General features: G+C 41.7%; 1 protein-coding gene across 1 annotated transcript; it reads right to left on the bottom strand.

Annotated features, from left to right (window-relative positions):
* Positions 1 to 3,376: 3,376 nt before the first annotated feature.
* Positions 3,377 to 26,249, bottom strand: LOC120040129 (hydroperoxide isomerase ALOXE3-like). Its single transcript, XM_038985374.1, has 14 exons — positions 26,223 to 26,249; positions 25,815 to 26,034; positions 18,480 to 18,561; positions 17,908 to 18,030; positions 16,139 to 16,242; positions 15,864 to 16,033; positions 15,585 to 15,728; positions 13,694 to 13,897; positions 13,347 to 13,433; positions 5,745 to 5,914; positions 5,076 to 5,197; positions 4,748 to 4,848; positions 4,442 to 4,612; positions 3,377 to 4,301 (listed from the first exon to the last, which is right to left on the bottom strand). Exons 1-14 carry the CDS (start codon positions 26,247 to 26,249, stop codon positions 4,122 to 4,124), a joined length of 1,905 nt encoding a protein of 634 aa, XP_038841302.1. The 3' UTR covers positions 3,377 to 4,121.

A 26,249-nucleotide genomic window follows, 5' to 3' on the forward strand; every position in this document is an offset into this window, starting at 1 on the left:
GTTGCAGAGACCACACTATAACTTTGGTGGTTGGGGTCTTTGACAATTGTTTGGGCCTTCCTCTGACACCACCTGGTATAGAAGTCCTGGATACTCACGAGTATCCCTGTATCCACGAATAAACAGAATATTCCTAAATTGCACAGAGACTGCAGAAACATTTTTTTCTGCTTATAATTTCTGACATTAGGTAGGCTGTTAGTAAACTTGTCTATGATTACATACATGCAGCTTCTCTTCTATCATTACCTGGTGCTCATCTAGAACACTAAATAAAGCCTTGGTCACCAGAATGTCATAAATCAATAGAATTATCATTGCATCAACAACAATCTAGTTCAGTGGTTCTGTCACGCCCTGACCATAGAGAGCTCTTGGTTCTCTATGGTGTAGTAGGTCAGGGCGTGGCTAGGGGTTGTTCTAGTTCAATATTCCTATGTTGGTGTTTTGTATGGTTCCCAATTAGAGGCAGCTGGTAATTGTTGTAACATTTTTATTTTATTTTTAAATTGGGGGGCTGCAGTAGAACAATATGAATGGAATTACATTTTTGTTGGTGTTTCTTAATTTTGAGCACCTGCCCCATCAAAGGTCTGTGCACAGCTTTCACTTGGTCAGTCTTTCATGGAGCGAGCAGGTGTCCTTAGTGTTTTGTAAACTCAGTGTAACATGTACTTTGTTGGGATAGTTCAGGGTTTATGGTTTAAGGACATGTCTTATTTCCTTTATGACCCTTGTCTGGATAGTTCAGGGGTTTCCCCTTACCATGAAACGTGAACAACTTCCTTGACATACCTCTCTGGTTCAGTGGAATAAGGAAGATATTTCATTTCCTTTATGACTCATTAGTTTAACGTCTTGTCTGGATAGTTCAGGGGTTTCCCCTTGCCATGAAACGTGAACAACTTCCTTGACATACCTCTCTGGTTCAGTGGAATAAGGAAGACTAATGATTTCATTTAGTAACATGATTATTTCCAATTTAGGGACTTGTGTGAAAACATATAGATCCTACAATTCATGTGTTTTTATATTCTTTGTGAGAGCATACACAGGGCTCCATTGTAACGTTTTCAGTTGGTGGCACAAGCCTACGATTTGGTCACGGCAATATTGTTGCAGTGTCGGGCAACAGAAAAAAGGTGTAATCTATCTAATGATCTTATCTAAACTAGTCAAAGTGCTCCATTCTAAGTGTAGGCTGCTTGACTACTAAAATGGGATGATTGAAAAAATGAGTTGTATAAACTAAATAGGATGTCCTTGCAGGAATGCATGATTCAAGATACTTTGATGTGCAAACTTAGCCAGTGATTGTCAAACCCAAAATGCATGACAGTAGGCCTACAATTCAAAATAGGGTTCCAGAATTGTTCAATATAGTGATTCATTTGTCTACATCTTTTTGGGCACCAATATCACATAAGATAATACAGAAAGATTGGGACCCTATTTATTTCAACATTAACAGTGTTCAAAACCGTGTTTTGCACACATTCACAGTTTAAAATGTTCAACAATCACTAAGCATGTTCTATCCCGCTTGTCAGAGAGAGTGAAAGTGCACTGTAAATATGCAGCAAAGCAGCAAGTAGAAACTCTATGGAGTCCAGACGACAGTCTGATTGGCCAGCGGGCCAGGTGTAAATGGTTTGGCAGCCTTATCTATTCATTCAATCAATTGGAATACTAAAGAAGCAATCCACCCTTGATGAGCGATCAACAGGACAATAGAATCTTGCCGAGTTGAGAGCATGGGAGAAGTCTTGAGGGTGATCGAAAGTGTTATCAAATGTTCCTATTGATATTAGATCAGGTAATCAGCTGTTTTTAAGAATGTAACTAATCCCGGTTACATTTTTTAAATAATCCGGGCAGATTTAATTACATGAATGAAGTAACTAATTATGTAATCCCTGTTACATGTAATCTGTTACTACCCAACCCTGAACACAGGTATGTTTACATCATATATACATAGTTTAACTAAATTAAAATCTTTGTAGTGTTTGGTGTAGTTAATTACTTTTTTGAAATGTAGATGTGTAGCCAACTACTGGATCGACTCAATACATTTTTAATAAATAAACCAAATATTAAGTTCTGCTTTTCTGATGTATCAAATACTTATGTCATGCAATAAAATGCAAAGGAATTACTTAAAAATTATACAATGTGATTTTCTGGATTTTTGTTTTAGATTCCGTCTCTCACAGTTGAAGTGTACCTATGATAAAAAAATTACAGACCTCTACATGCTTTGTAAGTAGGAAAACCTGCAAAATTGGCAGTGTATCAAATACTTGTTCTCCCCACTATGTGGGGACTCCTTCAAGACCTTTGGAAAAGCATTCCAGGTGAAGATGGTTGAGCGAATTCCAAGAGTGTACAAAGCTGTCGTGAAGGCAAAGGGTAGCTACTTTGAAGAATCTCAAATACATTTTGATTTGTTTAACACTTTTTAATTTACATGATTCCATATGTGTTATTTCATAGTTTTGATGTCTTCACTATTATTTTACTATGTAGAAAATAGTAAAAACAAAGAAAAAATATTTGAATGAGTAGGTGTGTCCAAACTTTTGACTGGTGTGAATCAGTTAAATTTACTTTGTCATTAAATACTTGATATTCGCTTCTCATGACCATTCAACGTTTGCTAGACTCTGCAAATGACAGTCAGATTATGGGTCTTGAGGTTATTTTCCACTCGACTACATCAATCTAATACTAAGCATTGGATTCAATACCAATGTTTTTCAATGCCTCTCTTTTGTCTGGCTCCCTCTGGCCTCAAGGGAAAAATTTACTGGAAACTGATCTTGCTTATCCAAATCAAATCAAATGTATTTATATAGCCCTTTGTACATCAGCTGATATATCAAAGTGCTGTACAGAAACCCAGCCTAAAACCCCAAACAGCAAGCAATGCAGGTGTAGAAGCACGGTGGCTAGGAAAAACTCCCTAGAAAGGCCAAAAACCTAGGAAGAAACCTAGAGAGGAACCAGGCTATGAGGGGTGGCCAGTCCTCTTCTGGCTGTGCCGGGTGGAGATTATAACAGAACATGGCCAAGATGTTCAAATGTTCATAAATGACCAGCATGGTCAAATAATAATCACAGTAGTTATCGAGGGTGCAGCAAGTCAGCACCTCAGGAGCAAAGAGATGCTATGTACTCTAGGTGAGAGTGTGGAGTGCTTGTGCATTTCAATGAGGTAACCACAATGTTTTAAAACAGGTTTCAACAGTAAACAAGGTAGTCTCTCCCTGTATCAGTTATATCCTTGTGCGCTACTCAGTATAAGGCGGGTATGTAAGGGTCAACCAGTTGAACAAAACTGCTTGGGGCACATGGACAATGAAAGAGACAAGGATGAAGATTAACTAAGACTTTATTGCATGAAATCAAAAAGCTCTTGATCAGCCATTAAACAGAGTTAAAGTTATAATCTCTATCTTAGCTGTATGGACAGTAGTTTCCTTTTGGCTCTCACACAATTGAGTGGGTTCAAGCTACACTGCTAATAAATCAGGAACGTCACATGCAGTTTCCTCTCAGCAGCAAGGCACTATGGGAAGTGATGTCTAAGTGTTGGCCATTTGGTAATTTACTCTCAACACTCCCCTTTTAGGAGGCAGGAATCTGAAATAAGTTATCCTTAAGGTCACCTGTCTCTATGTGAACCATACACCACACCTCCTGCTGGTTAGCTGGAAAATGGCAGGCCACATACTGAGTCCAGGTGAAGCAAATACAGTAGATTCCTGTTTTGCATGCAATGTTAGGTTTTGCCAATAACAGGAAGGGGCCCGAGGCACAAACATTCAGTTATACAAGGGTGAAGAATCCAACTAAAGACTTTGATCAAAAGGATCAGCTAGTGGCATTCACAACAAAGAAATATAAACATTTAACTTCTCATCTTGGCTGCATGTGGCTATTAAAAATAAAAAGTGTACTGAACCACAATAGAGTAAAGTGCCTGGGTCGTAATGATTAGGGCACACCATCAGATAAATGTTTTAAAACAGGTTTCAACAGAAAACAAGGTAGTCTCCCTGTATCAGTGAGGTTTTTTTTCTCCATTTGGTGCCTAATAAATAGGATCCCGACTCATTTTACAGGGCCACACTGTTCTCCACATTGTTGGGATTCAGGTAGGTGTATGGCAAGGGCAAAGAGACATTTCTGCCTTGAATTTCAAAGTTGTATTTCTTCAGCATATCTTGAGTTTTGTGAATCAGTTCCAGAGGGGTCTTCTCACTGAAGTGATCCTGATAGCCATTTCCAAGAGCGACCTAAGTAGGCAAGAGTTGATGAAATTTGAAATTCATGAACCACTGATATACTAATTATGACTACTAAGGAAACGATTCGATTTGAGAGTGTCATGAAATGCTTTAATGTCATTTTTAAATACAGTTTCTCGTATACTCACAAAGTCAGTGGACTGCATGCTCAGAAGGTACACCGCTGCCATGCCATTGACGGTGGTATTGACGTCAGGGAAGGTCTTCAGCATTGTGCTCTCAGTACACTGCCTCTTAGTGGTGGGAGGTGGTTGTTGCAGAGCGATGGGGAAGTTGGGCATCCATCCACCAAAATCAAACTGGAATGACAATGGTGAAATAGATCAAACCACTGCTTTTCCAATATAATTAAACAGAAACTAACTAAAATCACATTTTGAATAACAGCGGAGGATACTGCACACAGGTTTTTGACATGTTTCAAAGTTTATTACCTGTCCATTGTTGACTGCAGCATGTTGGACAGACACTGTGAAGATCACCATGGTGAGAAACTTGATCAGCTCTGTCACTGAACTGAAAGACTGAGGGATTCCTGCACAGAGACAGTATGCCACAATGATCAGACACCGAATTGACAAATGATCCAGAATATAGTTTGGGAATGAGAAGCATAAGGGAATGGACACATTTATTATCAGAAATAATTTAAGTGTAGTCTGTCAACTTGCACCCTTTTCCCTATATAGTGCACTAGTTTTGACCAGAGAGCTGTTGCCATTTGTGACGCAGGTTGTGTCATTTAAATGAGAAAAGTGTAACCTGTGCTGGTTTTGGCCAGGAACCCATAGAAGAAGATCTCCTTGATCCAGTTCTGCAGTTCAGAGTCCTTCTGGACGTCTGAGTCACAGGTGTAGTAGTGACCAATCATTTTCTGAACAAACCTATACAAAATATCAGGCATTAGCCAAAACACGATGACAACATGGCAAAAGAGCACAGATGCATTTTAGAAAACCAGGTACTAAGAGAAGTTTTCAGTTGTTTTGGTGAAGACATTGAGTTTGCTAGCAATTCTAAATATTTGGGTCTTTTTATTGATGACCATATTACCTTTCTATACGGAACTTCAGCCTTTGCCGACTCAGCAAGTAGAGCTCGGAGTTATAGGAACAACAAAAACTCAAAGATATTGTTTATGCTACGTATTCCAAACTGTATCAGACATGCGTGTGTCCTGTTCTGGACTATTCAGCAGGAGTGTGGGGTGCTAAGAGGTATTTTAAAAACAAACATGTTCATAACAGAGCAGTACGTTACTTTAGGTGTCCACAAGACTAGAGATTAGTAATTTGAGCAATGCAAAATACAGTTGCATGAATTTATAATACACAAATCAAATCATTCTGTCTTATGAGGTATACAGAATTTCTTGGTGCAAAAAAGCCCAGATCTGCACAATGGAAATCTATAGGCCTGTACAAACATTACCTGTGGACGATGTCCCACAGCCTGAGTCCATCATCCCTGTAGAGGAAGTTGGGGATTGACTCCAGACCGCGTGCAGTGATGTCCTCTGGCATACAGAGGGAGCTGTAGGTCAATGAGGCCACCGCTTTCTTCAGGAACTCCAACATCCCTGGACCTCCTACACTGGCATTCTTCAAGATGGGTTAAAGGGATAGTTAACCTTGTTTTGGAGGTCTAGTTTAGGGCAGACAGAGCAAAAATTGTAGTGTGTCTGGGGACTCGCGATGAGCATTTCTAAAATTGCAGATAAAGTAAACTCCGAGGCAAACATTACATTGCGGCCCACTTTCCTGGAATTTAGATTTTTACGGGCTCCCGGGCACTCTACAGCATCCCGGTAATTTTTTGACATGTTCGAAAAATTCAGCATTATCTACAGTGTGAGTAGTACTAATCTAGTGTCAGCCATTAAGATACTAATAACCACCGTAAAACTTCCACTTCACAAGTTTAAGGACCAGACATGAAAATGGGTTTAGAATATTTGAGGAAATTAATGAGGATTAAGGAGGGAAATGAGAATGGACCAGAGGAAGCTAAGGGCTGCAGATGAAGGATCCGGAGAGGTTGACTGTAGGTTTGGCTTGGAGTTTCAGGTAGACAGTCAGGGTATGGTAGATAGGAATTGCCTTCACCACAGAAGCCTAATAAGAGAACGCCAAGGGAGTCGGACCCTGGAGGGGAAGTGAGCTGCAGAATGGTTGGCGATATAGCGGAGGTAGTACAAGATGCCCATGAGTCAGCCAACAGACCCAAGGAGCAACGGTGGTAATTCCCTTCAAGTAAGGATACCGTGAGGAACCAGGCTCAGCTGGGGAGCCATTCCTCTTTTGGCTGGTTGGGTACGATATGGTGCGCGAGGTAGATGGTGTCCGTGAAATGAGGCATACTGTCGAACAGTGCCAGAGTTAATGCAGGTTCTGAGAGATGAGAATGTTGTGGGCTGTCCTGATGTTGATTTCAGAACAGATGTAGGAATGATAGGCTTGAGAGGACCAGCGGCCAAGGAGTTGTACGGTGTTGTCTTAGATGCCATGGAAAAGGCTTCAATGCGGAAGGATTGTCCGGAGAATTGGTCAGCAGGATAGCCGGACAGGGATAGTATTAGTCTCAGATGGGAATGGAACCAGAATCTGTGATGAATAGTGGATCGGATGGAGAGGCATTTTTAAATTTAGCTGCAGGAAGCAGGGGGGTGGTTCGATGGTAGACGGCAGCCAGAACAGATAGACTGTTGTTCTGCCAAACTGATCGGTTTTACTGTGTTTGATGGTGGAATCTTTCGATGATGGTGACATTTGACACGCTGAGATGACAAGAAGGGTTGTAGATAACAGATGTAAACTCTGAACATTGCAGGAATCCCAAAAATGACAAAGGAAACATTGATTCTAGTGTGGAAGAAACTGTGATGGAGATGTAACCAGACCACAGCGTCTGGATGCAGGCAGACAGGATATCGAAGGTGATGGGCTGGTGGCGAGGGGGTTGGTGGACTTTGGTGCGTTGGAGGCCCTTGAGAAGGGAGACTTGCAGGTGAGAAGAGGAACATGAAGACCCAGTAAGCAACTTGAAAGAAGTTGATCCCGGCCAGGTATGTCCAGATGGAGGATGTCTGCATGGAGAGGGGTGACAAAGGCAGGTAATAGATGGTATGGAAACATCTCCAGGCTGTCCAGTAAGAGGACAGTGTCCTTGGTGCAACGGCAGATATGATAGAGTGGCTGGGAGATTAGGAGAATGTTCACGGGAAAGTCGTCATGGCGTAAGGAGTGATTGGGGTTGGTAGGGGTTCTCCATATGGGGCCAAACACCTGAATCTCTGAAATTGGAGGCGGGACAGAGAATCAGCGAATGAGTTACATTGACTGGGTACATGTGCAGCTCTGAGAAGGAACTAATGGGTCACGGAGGGCCAGGTTAGACGTCTTAAGAAACTCATGATAGGGAGGTACAGTGGGGCAAAAAAGTATTTAGTCAGCCACCAATTGTGCAAGTTCTCCCACTTAAAAAGATGAGAGAGGCCTGTAATTTTCATCATAGGTACACTTCAACTATGAGTTGTGAGAAATGAGGGAAAAAAATCCAGAAAATCACATTGTAGGATTTTTAATGAATTTATTTGCAAATTATGGTGGAAAATATGTATTTGGTCAATAACAAAAGTTTCTCAATATTTTGTTATATACCCTTTGTTGGCAATGACAGAGGTCAAACATTTTCTGTAAGTCTTCACAAGGTTTTCACACACTGTTGCTGGTATTTTGGCCCATTCCTCCATGCAGATCTCCTCTTGAGCAGTGATGTTTTGGGGCTGTTGCTGGGCAACACGGACTTTCAACTCCCTCCAAAGATTTTCTATGGGGTTGAGATCTGGAGACTGACTAGGCCACTCCAGGACCTTGAAATGCTTCTTACGAAGCCACTCCTTCGTTGCCCGGGCGGTGTGTTTGGGATCATTGTCATGCTGAAAGACCCAGCCACGTTTCATCTTCAATACCCTTGCTGATGGAAGGAGGTTTTCACTCAAAATCTCACGATACATGGCCCCATTCATTCTTTCCTTTACACGGATCAGTTGTCCTGGTCCCTTTGCAGAAAAACAGCCCCAAAGCATGATGTTTCCACCCCCATGCTTCACAGTAGGTATGGTGTTCTTTGGATGCAACTCAGTATTCTTTGTCCTCCAAACATGACGAGTTGAGTTTTTACCAAAAAGTTCTATTTTGGTTTCATCTGACCATATGACATTCGCCCAATCTTCTTCTGGATCATCCAAATGCTCTCTAGCAAACTTCAGACGGGCCTGGACATGTACTGGCTTAAGCAGGGGAACATGTCTTGCACTGCAGGATTTGAGTCCCTGGCGGCGTAGTGTGTTACTGATGGTAGGCTTTGTTACTTTGGTCCCAGCTCTCTGCAGGTCATTCACTAGGTCCCCCCGTGTGGTTCTGGGATTTTTGCTCACCGTTCTTGTGATCATTTTGACCCCACGGGGTGAGATCTTGCGTGGAGCCCCAGATCGAGGGAGATTATCAGTGGTCTTGTATGTCTTCCATTTCCTAATAATTGCTCCCACAGTTGATTTCTTCAAACCAAGCTGCTTACCTATTGCAGATTCAGTCTTCCCAGCCTGGTGCAGGTCTACAATTTTGTTTCTGGTGTCCTTTGACAGCTCTTTGGTCTTGGCCATAGTGGAGTTTGGAGTGTGACTGTTTGAGGTTGTGGACAGGTGTCTTATATACTGATAACAAGTTCAAACAGGTGCCATTAATACAGGTAACGAGTGGAGGACAGAGGAGCCTCTTAAAGAAGAAGTTACAGGTCTGTGAGAGCCAGAAATCTTGCTTGTTTGTAGGTGACCAAATACTTATTTTCCATCATAATTTGCAAATAAATTCATTAAAAATCCTACAATGTGATTTTCTGGATTTTTTTTTCTCATTTTGTCTGTCATAGTTGAAGTGTACCTATGATGAAAATTACAGGCCTCTCTCATCTTTTTAAGTGGGAGAACTTGCACAATTGGTGGCTGACTAAATACTTTTTTTGCCCCACTGTAGTCAGAACGGCCCTTGTTAATGAGTTGTACCATGGAAGGTTGTCAGAATGGATGAGTATGGCCCTTCGACCATTTGTTCCTCCAGAGAGAAGCAGCTAAAGGGGCAGAGGGGGCTGCAGGAAAGGAAGCAAGTTTGGCAGGCCATGAAGCAGCAAACCAACAACCACTGTAGAAATCCCCGTAAGGGACAGCATAGGAAAGATCGATGATATGCTTCTTGCCTGAATACCTTTGGGTTTCAATTCCGAGGGGACTGATGTGGTAGGTGGAGAATAGCGGGAGGAAAAAGGGGCCGATCAGAAATCCCTGCTTCACCTCCTTGACCAGGAGGGAGGAGACTGGCTCGTCAAGAGAAGAACAGAGGTTGGAGCAGAAGTGAGGAGACCAGAAAAATATTTCAGGCCATCAAGCAAATAAATATCGGACAAAGGAGGGGTCAGGGGGAAAGTCCAAGTCCACAGCAATGGCGGTGAAGTTGATGGGGGTGGTGAGGTTGGCTAACAGTCATTTATCAGTAGAAGGAGTGAGATTGAGGGCAGGATTTTAGAGTCCCATTACAGAATGTGTACGAGCTTGCATGACGAAGTGCTGCAGCCATAGTTATTGAAATTGTTGCAGATTATGCGACCGGAGAAGAGCACAGGACGACCATGGTGGTCCTTCCTCCCACAGGACACGGCAAACGCATAATATCATCTAGCAGGAGGAAGAGGGTAGGGTGGAACAGCGAGCAGAGGCAGGGCAGATGACACTTCAGAGGGGCAGACAGGGAGCATGGTGGCAGGGTGGGATGGGCAACCACAGAGGTGGCAGGCGAAGGATACTTTGCCAGCAAATATGCAACAGTAGAGCGCCACTTCGAGGGGTATGTCATGATGCTCCACATAAAGGAGCCTGGAAGCAACGGCTTCCGAGAACCGGCGATGGAAGTCGTAAAAGGTTGCACCACCAAAACGGACAGCCAGATTCGTGATGATTGATTGGTAGTCATCCAACTCTTGGCGGGGAAAAGGATGGGCTGAAAGCCAAGTAAAACTCTGGGACAGAGAACCTGGAGTGGTGAGGGTCAGTGGAGCGCAGGGGCACCTGGAAGAGGTCACGGTTGATAATGCGGGGTAAAGCCTGTGTGGGAGAAGGAGTGAGGAGAGAGGAATGATTAACACCTACACTTGTAGTATCTTCTGGCAGTGAGGGGAAGAGACTGCAGGTTGATTGAAGATCAAGGTTTTGGGTGGAGAATGAGCCGAGGTGGCCGTAGAGAGGAACTGGTGGATCGGAGGACACAGAGAGAGATGGAAGGCCCTTGGCGGGGCAGGGCGGGGGGGGGGGGGGGGGGGGGTGTACTCCGGCATGCAGGGCGGTGGGGAGAAAGGCCTAAAGGCCAGCCATGGCATTGCAGTTTAAGGCCTGAAACAGTGATAGGGCACTGAAACAATGGACGGCAGCCATCTGGTTAAAGGTGGTGTGTCCTTGATAATGGAGAGTCTAGAACTTGGTCTGAAAACACATCGGAATCTGAGGCAGTGAGCTCAAACTCCATAGTAAACAAAGTAAGGACGCTAACTTAATTAGAACAAAGATAAAACGAGGCTTATCACGTTCAGTGTCTTGCATGCGACGCAAAACAGAGAGGATGAATGACTGTTTTGTCAGATTTAAGTAAGGTGGTAGTGGAGATTAAGGAGAGTGGGAGCAGGTGCTGAGGCTGAATAGCAGTTAGAGCTTGTTTGAGGAGTTACGTTCAAGGCAGCTACATTTACATTACATTTAAGTCATTTAGCAGACGCTCTTATCCAGAGCGACTTACAAATTGGAAAGTTCATACATATTCATCCTGGTCCCCCCATGGGAATTGAACCCTGGTCCCCCCGTGGGAATTGAACCCACAACCCTGGCGTTGCAAGCGCCATGCTCTACCAACTGAGCCACACGGGACCACAGAAGTCCCGTGTCCCGAACTGAGGCTGTTAGTGTTGCCAACAGTAGTTGAGGCTGATTGGCGATGGTTAGCTGCTGGTGCTTGTTGAATTGGTAGGGAGCTGCATTCAAGGCAGCTAGTTAAGTGTTACGTTCAAGTCTGGTCCTTTCTCACAAATTTTTGTTAATCATTAACAGCATTCTCTTATAAACGGCCGGCATCATTTAATATTTTAACAAATACCACACAAGTGTAATTAGCATTTGCATGACATATTTTGCCGGTCTGCTCCGGTGGAATCTAACAGCATCTTTATCTTAAGCTGAATGATTGATTCCTGCCAAGCCAAAACGCAACTCTGTCTATAGCTAGGTTTCCATCCACTTGTCGAAAGATTTTCAAGCGAATGTTCAAATATTCACTTGAAAAATACGTGCATTTTAACGGATATGAGTGTTTCTTTCAAACTGGCTTGATTTCCATCAAAGCTGGGCTTGATGACCTAGTGCACATAAAACAAATTGTCTTCGTGTACTGAGTAAAAAACAGAAGTTCAATGTGTTTCCATCACATTTTCAACTCTATGCTTTTGTAACCGATGTGAAATGGCTAGCTAGTTAGCGGTAGTGCGCGCTAATAGCCTTTCAAACGGTGACGTCACTCGCTTTGAGACCTTGAAGTAGTGGTTCCCCTTGCTCTGCAAGGACCGCGGCCTTTGTGGAGCGATGGGTAACGATGCTTTGTGGGTGACTGTTGTTGATTTGTGCAGAGGGTCCCTGGTTCGCGCGAGGGGACGGCCATAAAGTTAAACTGTTACATTGATACTGTTGACCCGGATTTCACCGACAAAATGATCCACCCTTGTCTAAAGGAAATTAGCTTTTTTTATGCGTCAGCTAATTCAGTGTTTTCTAACGGCGATCAGTGTTTTAAACAACTAACAGGGTTATCGATTACAGAACATGTGAATGACAGATTCCAGGGCTGCTCCGTGGTTGAAGCAAACAAAAATACAGGCTATTAATTACATGTTTATGGCTGAGAGGTTCACATAAATGTGTCCCAACAATGCAAACCTGACAGAGTTCAGCCCGATAATACAATCACTCTACTGAGGTATGTGTCGCTAGGTGTACGTCTCATAACGATAACCAGCTCATTACGATTTGGCTTGACTGGCTCGTCAAATGTGAGAGGTACCCCAATGTTAAGATTGTATAATCGTATAGATTTACCTAGAGTGTTATTTCATCCAAACGGTGTCCCCAACGTTGGACGGTTGAGCTGCCGTTCTGTACCTTGTCACACCACCCTGGATTACTGAGCTCTGCCTGCCATTGACCTGTTGTTTTGCCTGCCCCTGTTCTAGTAATAAACTTTTGTTACTTCAACACTGTCTGCATCTGGGTCTTCCCTAAAACATGATAAGCGCTTGATTGTTTTTGACACTACACTTGGTACTGTATATTTTCTGAGCTTTCTTAAATATCCTAGATCCAGGACAGACAGTTAAAAATCTTATTCATTATGATTTATCAATGCGTTTCTATGGGCTATAGTAAAGACCAAATTCAACATTTTATAAAATAATTTGTACATATTTTGTGGGATACCTAAAGTGGTCCTAAAATTCTACCAGGTAAGCCTACTTTGCATTTAACATTTAATTAAGAAGGTTTATGGGAAAGTATTTCTGGCAACCTACAATACGGTTATCACAACTGGCTAACGCACGGACAACCTACAATACGGTTATCACAACTGACAAACGCATGGATCACACAAACAAACGGCGGCAATATTGCTGGAAATTAATTGGCAGATATTGTTTTAGGTTTAGCTTTTTAAGGCAATAGTGACGAACCAGGGGTGGGATAATGTTGCATTGATTCGATTGTGTCTCGTGAGATTTGTTGATGAATTGTTTGGCGAGCTACTCATGTGGTCTGCGAGCTACTGGTATCTCGCGATCGACCTGTAGGAGACCCCTGTGATAACTGATACAATCAGTTTCCACTAGCATTGTGACATTCCACAAGTATTAACATATTATAGAACATTATAAGAATGGAATAGGCAGTACCTTTGTGATCACCCCATTCTCTGATATGAGGGCCTTTCTAGCCAGAGTGTTGATCTGCAGAGTGTAGCGGAAGTGAGAGATCAGGAGCTATGGAGAAAGATGGAACAATCGTACATGAAATTCACACCTAAAGAAGCTATGTATTGTAGTATACTACAACCTACTGCAACGATCAATTTTTTTTTTTTAAACATGCATTTTCCATATTTTTTTCTCAAATTCTTCAGGTTTCTCTTGAATTATCATGTTAAACATATTCAGTTGATCGGAAAATAACTCACACAGATATTGTTTAATAACAGTTGAAAACAAACTCAGTGTCTGCATGCACAGCAGTAAGTATGTACCTTGTAGATGGGATGCACCATTGGTAGGTTGCGCAGTGTCGACATGGCAAACACCTCAGCCAGCAGGTGAGTCCTCAGCAAGTGAAAGTTCAGCTCATGTTCAGCGAAGTCAGCGCTCCTCACAAAGATCTTGGCCAGGAGCCAGTCATACTTAGAGTCAGTAGGAAGGAAGATGGGGTTGTCTTTTCCAGGATCCTGCTTCAGCTGTAAAAGGAAATACAAAACACAAATCATAGCTTGTTTCATTAATTGAGAATGTGTATATTATTACTATAATTAATTTAAAAGTTTGGACACACCTACTCATTCAAGGGTTTTTCTTTGTTTTTACTATTTTCTACATTGTAGAATAGTAGTGAGGACATCGAAACTATAAAATAACACATATGGAATCATGTTAAATTGGGAATTTTAATTTTTGTGCTTTTCTTATAACTAATTTCTGTGTTCTATTCATGTGCTATTCTATAAACCAATTTCTGTGTTCATGCAATTGGCTGACTGTACAAATCTCCACTCTCAGCAGCTGCAATTTGCTCAGACCGTGTTTTGAGAACGAACTAAAGATATCTGTTTCAAGGTCTCAGCTTAGAGAGAAAGAAGCCTCGTGAGGTATTGGTCTGTCACATGTTATGAACCAGTATTGGTCTGTCACATGAATTAAACAAAATAGTAATGATGAATTAATTATGCTAAATCATGCAAATATAACTTGTCTGTGTATTGCCGTATATACGTAAGGCAACTGCTGGGTCTGCCCAGGTAGATCTCCTGATTGACATGTGTACTATGATGCATTGAGTTGGTTGGAACCTCTCCAGCTCGCTGACAAACAATTATTAATTTAATATTGATTTCGAGTGTCCCTGTGAAAGAATTTCCACAACAATGTAGTAACCAAAAAAGTGTGAAACAAATCAAAATATATTTCAGATTCTTCAAAGTAGCCATTGTCTCCTCAGACAAAGGAAATCTGTCCTTTGTCTGAGGAGTCAATTTTTGATTTTTGGTTCCAACCGCCGTGTCATTATGAGACGCAGAGTAGGTGAACGTATGATCTCCGCATGTGTGGTTCCCACCGTGAAGCATGGAGGAGGTGTGGGGGTGCTTTGCTGGTGACACTGTCAGTTATTTATTTAGAATTCAAGGCCCACTTAACCAGCATGGCTACCACAACATTCTGCAGTGATATGCCATCCCATCTGGTTTGCGGTTATTGGGACACCTCCAGGCTGTGTAAGGGCTATATGACCAAGGCGGCGAGTGATGGAGTGCTGCATCAGATGACCTGGGCTCCACAATCACCCGACCTCAACCAATTGAGATGGTTTGGGATGAGTTGGACCTCAGAGTGAAGGAAAAGCAGCCAACAAGTGCTCCGCATATGTGGGAACTCCTTCAAGACAGTTGGAAAAGCATTCCTCATGAAGCCGGTTGAGAGGATGCCAAGTGTGTGCAAAGCTGTCATTAAGGCAAAGGGTGGCTACTTTGAACAATCGAAAATATATTGTATTTGTATTTGTATTTTGACACTTTTTTGGTTACTATATGATTCCATATGTGTAATGTCATAGTTTTGATGTCTTCTCTGTCATTCTACAATGTATAAAATAGTACAAATATAGACAATAAGTAGGTGTCCAAACTTTTGACTGGTAATGGACATATGTTTAATTGTTTACTAAAAACCTTGTTTTGAGTGTTGTCTGTATCGTACATAAGGTCATATGATATAACATTAACCAAATTCTGATAGGTCATTTCTGGGCAATATTTCTGTCCATTTAGGGGACCCCTTTTGGTTCAAGAGCATCCCCAGTGGCAAATGTTCTGTTGAGCTTCTTCAATGTGGAGTTCAGAACTCTACATTTCACTCTCATGTGAGATGTACCTGGATTGCGATGGGCATGAGCTTATCTTCTGGAGTCATGTAGAGCAAGCAGAGAGGAGCAGCCAAGAAGTGCTGTTTCCCGTTGATCACGTTTGCAGTGACTCCATGCAGGCGCTTGTAGTCAACCAGAAAGACGTTGCCTTTCTGTTTAGGTTAGGACATGAATGAGTTAGGAAGACGTCAACACCATACCAAAGAATACACACAACTTACTCAGGAGGAAACCAATAGAGCAATAACAGAACGATGAGTGACAACAGACAGACTATTTTGACAGACCTGAATTTCCGCTTCAAGGCTTTTTCCAAAAAGGGAAGCCTTCACCATGTCTTCTGTGACGGGGAAGTTCTCTGGAAGCTTGGAGCAGCGATGGATCATCATGGGGTTGATGCCGTTCAGAAGCTGGAACCCGAAAAACTCATCCTCCTTCCAGTTCTTTTCGACATAGTCTAATAGATAACAAAAGTATCAAATAATAATGAGATGCTAATGGTTCCAGTAAACCATTTGAATCCATGACTTATTCAAGACAGACACTACTGACCAGACCTTACCATAAACATCAGTCTTGCGGCTATTGAAGACGTGACTGAGTTCATCTAGGCTCTTCCATTGCTCCTTGTTGGTGGACAGTCCTGCTAGATTCAACTCCACCAATCTGCCGGGACAGAGAAGGAAATGAACTTCAACATGCAAAAGACTTCGTTGGATGGTGCATTTGGTTAGAGAAGGGTTTTAACACCACCAGAGTGTCCCCCAGGTGTCTGTGTTGGGTCCCTTACTCTTCATCCTCCCCCTTGGGTGGTTGATTCATGCACAGGCCACATATATTGAATATGTGTCAATCGCAATTTGATAAATGTCTTCCCTTTTGGGTTAAATGTGTTCCTATAGTCCTGTGTGGCCAGTTGGTAGATCATGGCTACAATGTTAGTGGGTTTGATTACTGCTGGGGCCACCAATATGGAAAATGCATGCACGCACTTTAATTTGCTTTGGCTTAAAGTGTCTGCTATATGGAATATATTAATGTATTATATTTATATAAGAAATAAACATACCATATACGTACATAACATATCAAACTTTATTTGTCACATGCGCCGAATACGACAAGTGTAGACCTTACCGTGCTATTCTTACAAACCCCTAACCAGCAGTGCATTTCAAGAAGAGTTAAGTAAATATTTACCAAATAAACTAAAGTAAAAAATAAGTAACATAATACCGAGGCTATATACCGGGGTTACTGGTACCGAGTCAGGGTGCGGGGTGTGGCAGACCAGGGGGTTGGGTCAAAACGTTTACACAGATCAGACACAGACAGACTAGGATTAGCTCAGTTTCAAAGGTGTTTATTAAACTAATAGTTCAAAAGAGAAGAATAGGTCTCCCTATTATTGGATATTTGCGAGCACTGGAACACGTTGGCGTACATGTCGATCCAGAGCATCCCAAATATGTTCAATGGGTGACATGTCTGGTGAGTATGCATGCCATGGAGGAACTGGGACATTTTCAGATTCCTGGAATTGTGTATTGAATCCTTGCGACATGGGGCTATGCATTATCATGCTAAAAAATGAGGTGATGGCGTCGGATAAATGGCATGACAATGGGACTCAGGCTCTCGTCACTGCATTCAAATTGGCATCGATAAAATGCAATTGTGTTTGTTGTTCGAAGCTTATGCCTGCTCATACCATAACCCCAACTAAAATGACGTTGGAGGCGGCTTATGGTAGAGAAATTAACATTAAATTCTCTGGCAACAGCTCTGGTGGACATTCTTGCAGTCAGCATGCCAATTGCACGCTCCCTCAAAACTGCAGACATCTGTGGCATTGTGTTTTGTGACAAAACTGTGCATTTTAGAGTGGCCTTTTATTGTCCCCAGCACAAGGCGCACCTCTGTGATGATCATGCTGTTTAATCAGCTTCTTGATATGCCACAACTATCAGGTGGATGGATTATCTTGGAAAAAGAGAAATGCTCACTAACAGGGATGTAAACAAATTTCTGCACAAAATCTGAGAGAAATAAGCTTTTTTGGGCATATGGAACATTTCTGGAATCTTTTATTTCAGCTCATGAAACATGGGACCAACACTTTCACAGGTAGGTTGGGGACATGCGAACATAGATTATGACAGATCGAATACATTTCCTGGTGTTGCCTCATGGTTCTCAACCTGGGGTTCAACCTGGGGTCTAAATGTGAAATTCACACAAAGGGGGTACTTCAGGTGTACTCCACAAAGAGCTAACTGGGATTGGAGTACAGTAAGCAAAAGAAGGTTGAGAACCAGTGCTTTAACTTACGCTTTGGCTAATGTGAAGCTGAACTCCAAGTCCTTGGTGAAAGAGAAGCGGACCTCAGCAGGGAGATCAGAAGCGCTGGCAACTTTCATTATTTGGGGTAGACCCTCTGCATATTTACTCCAGCTGAAGGGAATAGACACGGTAAATCAAGACGTGATACACAGCCTGTCATTCACTATTACACACTACCATACCAGACCTGGGTTAATTATTTTAAGTGTAAACCCCGCCCACCTACTACTCCAGGCAGGCTAAACAAAATGCTCAAAGTATTTGAAAGATTTCCAATAGTATTTGAACCCAGGCCTAAACCATGCAAAAAGGGAGGGGGCTTATATAAAAATGATGTCGTTAAGCAGACACACTTATCCAGAGCAATTAGGGTTAAGTGCCTTGCTCAAGGGCATATCAACAGATTTTTCACCTAGTCAGCTTAGGGATCCGCTAGGCCACCTGGCACTTTTATTACGATCGCACATCAATTTATCTGTGTGTAAGAGTTATGTTTTTATTTGGATGTTTAAAGTTGTTAGTGTATTTTTACAAATTAGTAATGTTTCCACAAAGCTCACCGGTACACCTCATGGCGACTCTGCAGCTCCTTCTTTCTCTCCTCTATGGCCTCTGGGCAGGTCTCGTTGAATATTAGCTTACCTTATATACAAAAGACCATAAATGTTGATTATTTTCATGTTTTTATGGATTGGCCAATATCTTAAGAAATCCACTGTATACACTACTGTTCAAAAGTTTGGGGTCACTTAGAAATGTCCTTGTTTTCCATGAAAACATACATGGAATGAGTTGCAAAATGAATAGGAAATATAGTCAAGACGTTGACAAGGTTATAAATAATGATTTTTTTATTGAAATAATAATAGTCCTTCAAACTTTGCTTTTCAAAGAATCCTCCACTTGCAGCAATTACAGCCTTGCAGACCTTTGGCATTCTAGTCAATTTGTTGAGGTTATCTGAAGAGATTTCACCCCATGCTTCCTGAAGTACCTCCCACAAGTTGGATTGGCTTGATGGCCACTTCTTAGGTACCATATGGTTAAGCTGCTCCCACAACAGCTCAATAGGGTGAGGTCCGGTGACTGTGCTGGCCACTCCATTATAGACAGAATACCAGCTGACTGCTTCTTCCCTAAATAGTTATTGCATAGTTTGGAGCTTTGCTTTGGGTCATTGTCCTGTTGTAGGAGGAAATTGGATCCAATTAAGCACCGTCCACTGGATATGGCATGGCGTTGCAAAATGGAGTGATAGCCTTCCTTCTTAAAGATCCCTTTTACACTGTACAAATCTCCCACTTTACCACCACCAAAGCACCCCTAGACAATCACATTGCCTCCATGATGCTTGACAGATGGCGTAAAGCACTCCTCCAGCATTTTCTCTGCATCTCACGAATGTTCTTCTTTGTGTTCCGAACACCTCAAACTTAGATTTGTCTGTCCTTAACACTTTTTTCCAATCTTCCTCTGTCCATTGTCTGTGTTCTTTTGCCCATCTTAATATTTTCTTTTTATTGGCCAGTCGGAGATATGGCTTTTCTTTACAACTCTGCCTAGAAGACCAGCATCACGGAGTCGCCTCTTCACTGTTGACGTTGAGACTGGTGTTTCAACTGGCGGGTACTGGCGGGTACTGTTTAATGAAGCTGCCAGTTGAGGACTTGTGAGGCGTCAGTTTCTCAAACTAGACACTAATGCACTTGTCCTCTTGCTCAGTTGTGCACCGGGGCCTCCCATCCTTTCTATTTTGGTTAGCGCCAGTTTGTGCTGTTCTGTGAAGGGAGATGTTCACATCTTTGTACGAGATCTTCAGTTTCTTGGCAATTTCTCGCATGGAATAGCTCCATGTTTAGGTAGAAAGTCTTTGTTTCTGGGCATTTTGAGCCTGTAATCGAACCAACAAATGCTGATGCTCCAGATACTCAACTAGTCTAAAGAAGGCCAGTTTTATTGCTTCTTTAATCAGAATTACAGTTTTCAGCTGTGCTAACATAATTGAAAAAGGGTTTTCTAATGATCAATTAGCCTTTTAAAATTATAAACTTGGATTAGCTAACGCAACGTGCCATTGGAACACAGGAGTGATGGTTGCTGATAATGGGCCTCTGTACGCCTATGTAGATACTCCATTAAAAATCAGCCGTTTCCAGCTACAATAGTCATTTACAACATTAATAATGTCTACACTGTATTTCTGATCAATTTGATGTTATTTCAATGGACAATTGTTTTTCTTTTCTTTCAAAAACAAGGACATTTCTGAGTGACCCCAAGCTTTTGAATGGTAGTGTATATCGACCATTATTCCATAAATATGGACCCTTTCATACACACTTCAAAATAAACTATGACTACCCAGAATATTTGCAATGATTAATATTAATCAGATGTCATATTAATACATTCACATACGCTGCTGATATTCTCTGGTCATTATCTATGCACTTTACACCTACCCTTCATGTACATACAGTTGAAGTCGGAAGTTTACATACACTTAGGTTGGAGTCATTAAAACTCATTTTTCAACCACTCCACAAATTTCTTGCTAACAAACTATAGTTTTGGCAAGTCGGTTACGACATCTACTTTGTGCATGACACAAGTCATTTAGCCAACAACTGTTTATAAATAGATTATTTCACTTATAATTCACTGTATCACAATTCCAGTGGGTCAGAAGTTTACATACACTAAGTTGACTGTGGCTTTTAAACAGCTTGGAAAATTCCAGAAAATTATGCCATGGCTTTAGAAGCTTCTGATAGGCTAATTGACATCATTTGAGTCAATTGGAGGTGTACCTGTGGATGTATTTCAAGGCCTACCTTCACACTCAGTGCCTCTTTGCTTGACATCATGGGAAAATCAAAAGAAATCAGCCAAGACCTCAGAAACAAATGTAGACCTCCACAAGTCTGGTTCATCCTTGGGGGCAATTTCCAAACGCCTGAAGGTACCACATTCATCTGTACAAACTATAGTACGCAAGTATAAACACCAAGAGACCATGCAGCCATCATACCACTCAGGAAGGAGACGCTTTCTGTCTCTTAGAGATGAACGTACTTTGGTGCGAAAAGTGCAAACCAATCCCAGAGCAACAGCAAAGGACCTTGTGAAGATGCTGGGGGAAACAGGTACAAAAGTATCTATATCCACAGTAAAACGAGTCCTATTGACATAACTTGAAAGGCCGCTCAGCAAGGAAGAAGCCACTGCTCCAGAACCACCATAAAAAAAGCCAGACTACGGTTTGCAACTGCACATGGGGACAAAGATCATACTTTTTGGAGAAATGTCCTCTGGTCTGATGAAACAAAAATAGAACTGTTTGGCCATAATGACTATCGTTATGTTTGGAGGAAAAAGGGTGAGGCTTGCAAGCAGAAGAACACCATCCCAACCGTGAAGCCCGGGGGTGGCACCATCATGTTGTGGGGGTGCTTTGCTGCAGGAGGGACTGGTGCACTTCACAAAATAGATGGCATCATGAGGGAGGAAAATTATGTGGATATATTGAAGCAAAATCTCAAGACATCAGTCAGGAAGTTAAATCTTGGTCGCAAATGGGTCTTCCAAATGGACAATGACCCCAAGCATACTTCCAAAGTTGTGGCAAAATGGCTTAAGGACAGACAACAAGTTAAGATATTGGAGTGGCCATCACAAATCCCTGACCTCAATCCCATAGAAAAGTTGTGGGCAGAACTGAAAAAGCATGTGTGAGCAAGGAGGCCAAGAAACCTGACTCGGTTACACCAGCTCTGTCAGAAGGAATGGGCCAAAATTCACTCAACTTATTGTTGGAAGCTTGTGGAAGGCTACCCGAAACATTTGACCCAAGTTAAACAATTTAAAGGAAATGCTACCAAATACTAATTGAGTGTATGTAAACTTCTGGCCCACTGGGAATGTGTTGAAAGATATACAAAGCTGAAATAAATAGTTCTCTCTACTATTATTCTGACATTTCACATTCTTAAAATAAAGTGGCGATCCTAACTGACCTAAGACGGGGAATTTTTACTAGGATTAAATGTCAGGAATTGTGAAAAACTGAGTTTAAATGTATTTGGCTAATGTGTATGTAAACTTCCGACTTCAACTGTAGTACTTCAATTACCTCGACTAACCTGTACCCCTGCACATTGACTCGGTACCGGTACCCTTTGTACAGTGGCTTTCGAAAGTATTCACCCCCCTTGGCATTTTTCCTATTTTGTTACCTTACAACCTGGAATTAAAATCGATTTTTGGGGGGTTGGTATCATTTGATTTACACAACATGCCTACCACTTTGAAGATGCAAAATATTTTTTATTGTGAAAAACAAGAAATAAGCTACAAAACTGAAAACTTAAGCGTGCAGAACTATTCACCCCCCAAAGTCAATATTTTGCAGAGCCACCTTTAAGTCTCTTGGGGTATGTCTCTATAAGCTTGGCACATCTAGCCATTGGGATTTTTGCCCATTCTTCAAGGCAAACTGCTCCAGCGCCTTCAAGTTGGATGGGTTCTGCTGGTGTACAGCAATCTTTAAGTCATACCACAGATTGAGGTCTGGGCTTTGACTAGGCCATTCCAAGATATTTACATGTTTCCTCTTAAGCCACTCGGGTGTTGCTTTAGCAGTATGCTTAGGGTCATTGTCCTGCTGGAAGGTGAACCGCCGTCCCAGTCTCAAATCTCTGGAAGACTGAAACCGGTTTCCCTCAAGAATTTCCCTGTATTTAGCGCCATCCATCATGCCTTAAATTCTGACCAGTTTCCCAGTCCCTGCCGATGAAAAACATCCCCACAGCACGATGCTGCCCCCACCATGCTTCACTGCGGGGATGGTGTTCTCGGAGTGATGAGAGGTGCGGGTTTGCGCCAGACATAGCGTTTTCCTTGATGGACAAAAAGCTACATTTTAGTCTCATCTGACCACAGTATGATGGTCCATATGTTCTTCCATATGTTTGGGGAGTCTCCCACATGCTTTTGGCGAACACCAAACGTGTTCGCTTATTTTTTTCTTTAAGCAATGGCTTTTTTTCTGGCCACTCTTCTGTAAAGCCCAGCTCTGTGGAGTGTACTGCTTAAAGTGGTCCCATGGACAGATACTGCAATCTCTGCTGTGGAGCTTTGCAGCTCCTTCAGGGTTATGTTTGGTCTCTTTGATTAATGCCCTCCTTGCTTGGTCTGCGAGTTTGTGGGTGGCCCTCTTGGCAGGTTTGTTGTGGTGCCATATTCTTTCCATTTTTTATTAATGGATTTAAATGGTGCTCCGTGGGATGTTTGACATTTCTGATAAAAAAATTTATAACAGAACCCTGATCTGTACTTCTCCACAACTTTGTCCCTGACTTGTTGTTTGGAGAGCTCTTTGGTGTTTGGAGAGCTCTTTGGTGTTTGGAGAGCTCTTTGTTGTTTGGAGAGCTCTTTGTTGTTTGGAGAGCTCTTTGTTGTTTGGTGAGCTCTTTGGTGTTTGGAGAGCTCTTTGGTGTTTGGAGAGCTCTTTGTTGTTTGGAGAGCTCTTTGGTGTTTGGAGAGCTCTTTGGTGTTTGGAGAGCTCTTTGGTCTTCATTTTTCCGTTTTTATTTTTTCGAAGCTTTTTCATTTCACTTCACCAATTTGGACTATTTTGTGTATGTCCATTACATGAAATCCAAATAAAAACCCATTTAAATTACAGGTTGTAATGCAACAAAATAGGAAAAACGCCAAGGGGGATGAATACTTTTGCAAGGCACTGTATATAGCCTTGTTATTGCTATTTTATTTTGTTACTATAGTTTATCTTTTACTGCCTCAGAAACCCGGATCCGGGATCACCCCCCACCCCCCCCACACTGATTAGCATCGCTAGCATAGCGTCACAATTAAATAGTAGCATCTAAATATCATTAAATCACAAGTCCAAGACACCAAATGAAAGATACAGATCTTGTGAATAAAGCCACCATTTCAGATTTTTAAAATGTTTTACAGGGAAGACAAAATATGTAAATCTATTAGCTAACCCCGTTAGCAAAAGACAACACTTTTCTAACTCCATCAGTTTCTTACTTCATCAGGTGCTATCACCAATTCGGCCAAATAAAGATATTGATAGCCACTAACCAAGAAAAAACCTCATCAGATGACAGTCTGATAACATATTTATTGTATAGCATAGGTTTTGTTAGAAAAATTTGCATATTTCAGGTATAAATCATAGTTTGCAATTGCAGCCACCATCACAAATCTCCCCAAAGCGACTAGAATTACTACATAGAGCAACGTGTATTACCAATTTACTCATCATAAAACATTTCTTAAAAATACACAGCTCACAGCAATGGATAGACACAGATCTTGTGAATTCAGACAATATTTCAGATTTTCAAAGTGTCTTACAGCGAAAACACAATAAATCGTTATATTAGCATACCACATTTGCAAACGTTACCCGACCATTGATTCAAGGCAAAATTAGCTATAGCGTTATCATCACCAAAATACATTAATTTCTTCACTAACCTTCTCAGAATTCTTCCGATGACACTCCTGTAACATCATATTACACAATCCATATAGAGTTTGATCGAAAATGTGCATATTTAGCGGCACAAATCGTGCTTACACAATGGAAATAGTGTTCAACTACTCAAGCAATCTGCCCGGCGCCATTTTGAAAATACAACTATTTTTATCGAAAACTATTCATAAACTTGACTAAAAAAATACAGGTTGGACATGAAATGAAAGATGCATTAGTTATTAATGCAACCGCTGAGTTAGATTTTTAAAATTAACGTTACTAGACATACAGTGTGCGTTACAGCCAGACTAGTGCCGCAATAATGGCGTCACTAATCGCCATTATTGAGTTTACATTTTTCCACATAAAAACGGAATAACATCATAAATAGCTCTTACTTTTCGACGAGCTTCCATCAGAATCTTGGCCAAGTGGTCCTTTGTCCAAAAGAATCGTTGCTTGGTTGTAAAACGTTGTATTCAACTTCTGATATAGCAGCTAACAATAGCTAACAATAGCTATTTTGCCCCAACGTGTCCAAATCCTCAAGACGCAATACTGAGGAAATTCCGAAAAATAGCAATATACTCGCATAATCTGATATAACTCGGTTTAAAATAGCTTCGTTATGATGCTTCTAACACCTATATCGAATTAAATTACAGACGGATACATCTAACGTTGATTACTGAGCGTTTGAAAATGGCATCCTGAGGTCCCTTTCTGCGTAATGGTCAGCGTCGAAAGGAAGGCTACCCTCACTCCTTGGCCTTTTATAACCTCTGAGAGCTACGTAGCAAGCCCATTCCACTTCTCATTGGTTACTGACATCCAGGGGAAGGCGGGTGCAGTTCATGTCGTTCCATAGGATACACACAGACCTTTAAAACTGATCTGAGACCAGAGCTTCGCTCTCAGACATTCGCAGTACCTGTCATGGATTTCGCTGTAGAAAGAGTTCTGGGTCACCCACAGACATAATTCCAACGGTTTATGAAACTAGAGAGTGTTTTCTATCCAATAGAATTAATAATATGCATATTGTACGAGCAAGAATTGAGTACGAGGCAGTTTAATTTGGCAACACCCAGAAAAAATAAATGCTAACTGCTCCCCCTATTGACAAAAGGTTATTTAGCAAATATTTACTTTATTTACAAATATTTACTTTAAAAATACTCTGCTTTGTTGGTTAAGGACTTGTAAGTAAGCATTTCACGGTAAGGTCTACACCTGTTGTATTCGGCACGTGACAAACGTAATTAGATTTTAAACTACAAATGACATTCAGCTAACTCACCTATAGCTGTGTCATAGGCACAGCAGTTCTACCCAAAACTTAACCTACACAATGATCTATACTGTATACCAACATACTGACCAGTGGCCTCTCTGAACACCAGACGCTCATAGCCTGAGATCCAGCGGTAACAGGGGAAGTTGGCCGTGTTGGTCTCTGGTGTGGTCACCACAACTTTAGAACAGAACGAACAGAACCAGACATCGTTGATGTAGGCGAGCAAGGCATACGGCTCTGTGTCCAGCACCACAAACTCCAGATGGCCCAGGGAGGAGGGACAGGACACATCGTGCTCAATCACCTACAGAGAGATAGATGACATGTTAGAATGATCCCAGCAAACAAACAACGTTCTCTAAACGCTGACTAAGTTGAGCCTGTTTGTTTTGATATTTTTCGAAGTTAATTAATGACGAGTAAAGAGGAACGATTCAAACAGAACGAGAGAAAAATCTTCCAGAAAGAACACTGGTGCGGAGAAGACAGTACCTCGAGAATTTTGGTCAAGGTAAGCAT

The sequence above is a fragment of the Salvelinus namaycush genome, unplaced genomic scaffold, assembly GCF_016432855.1.
Source record: "Salvelinus namaycush isolate Seneca unplaced genomic scaffold, SaNama_1.0 Scaffold326, whole genome shotgun sequence".
In the NCBI taxonomy this organism is placed as follows: Eukaryota; Metazoa; Chordata; class Actinopteri; order Salmoniformes; family Salmonidae; genus Salvelinus; species Salvelinus namaycush.

Coding starts and splice junctions, on each gene's coding strand:
- LOC120040129 (XM_038985374.1), bottom strand. CDS start 26,249: ATGCTTACCTTGACCAAAATTCTCGAG. Junction 18,031..18,479: donor AGTCGCCATGAGGTGTACCG/GTGAGCTTTGTG, acceptor TATTCCCTTCAG/CTGGAGTAAATATGCAGAGG. Junction 16,034..16,138: donor CCGCAAGACTGATGTTTATG/GTAAGGTCTGGT, acceptor GTTATCTATTAG/ACTATGTCGAAAAGAACTGG.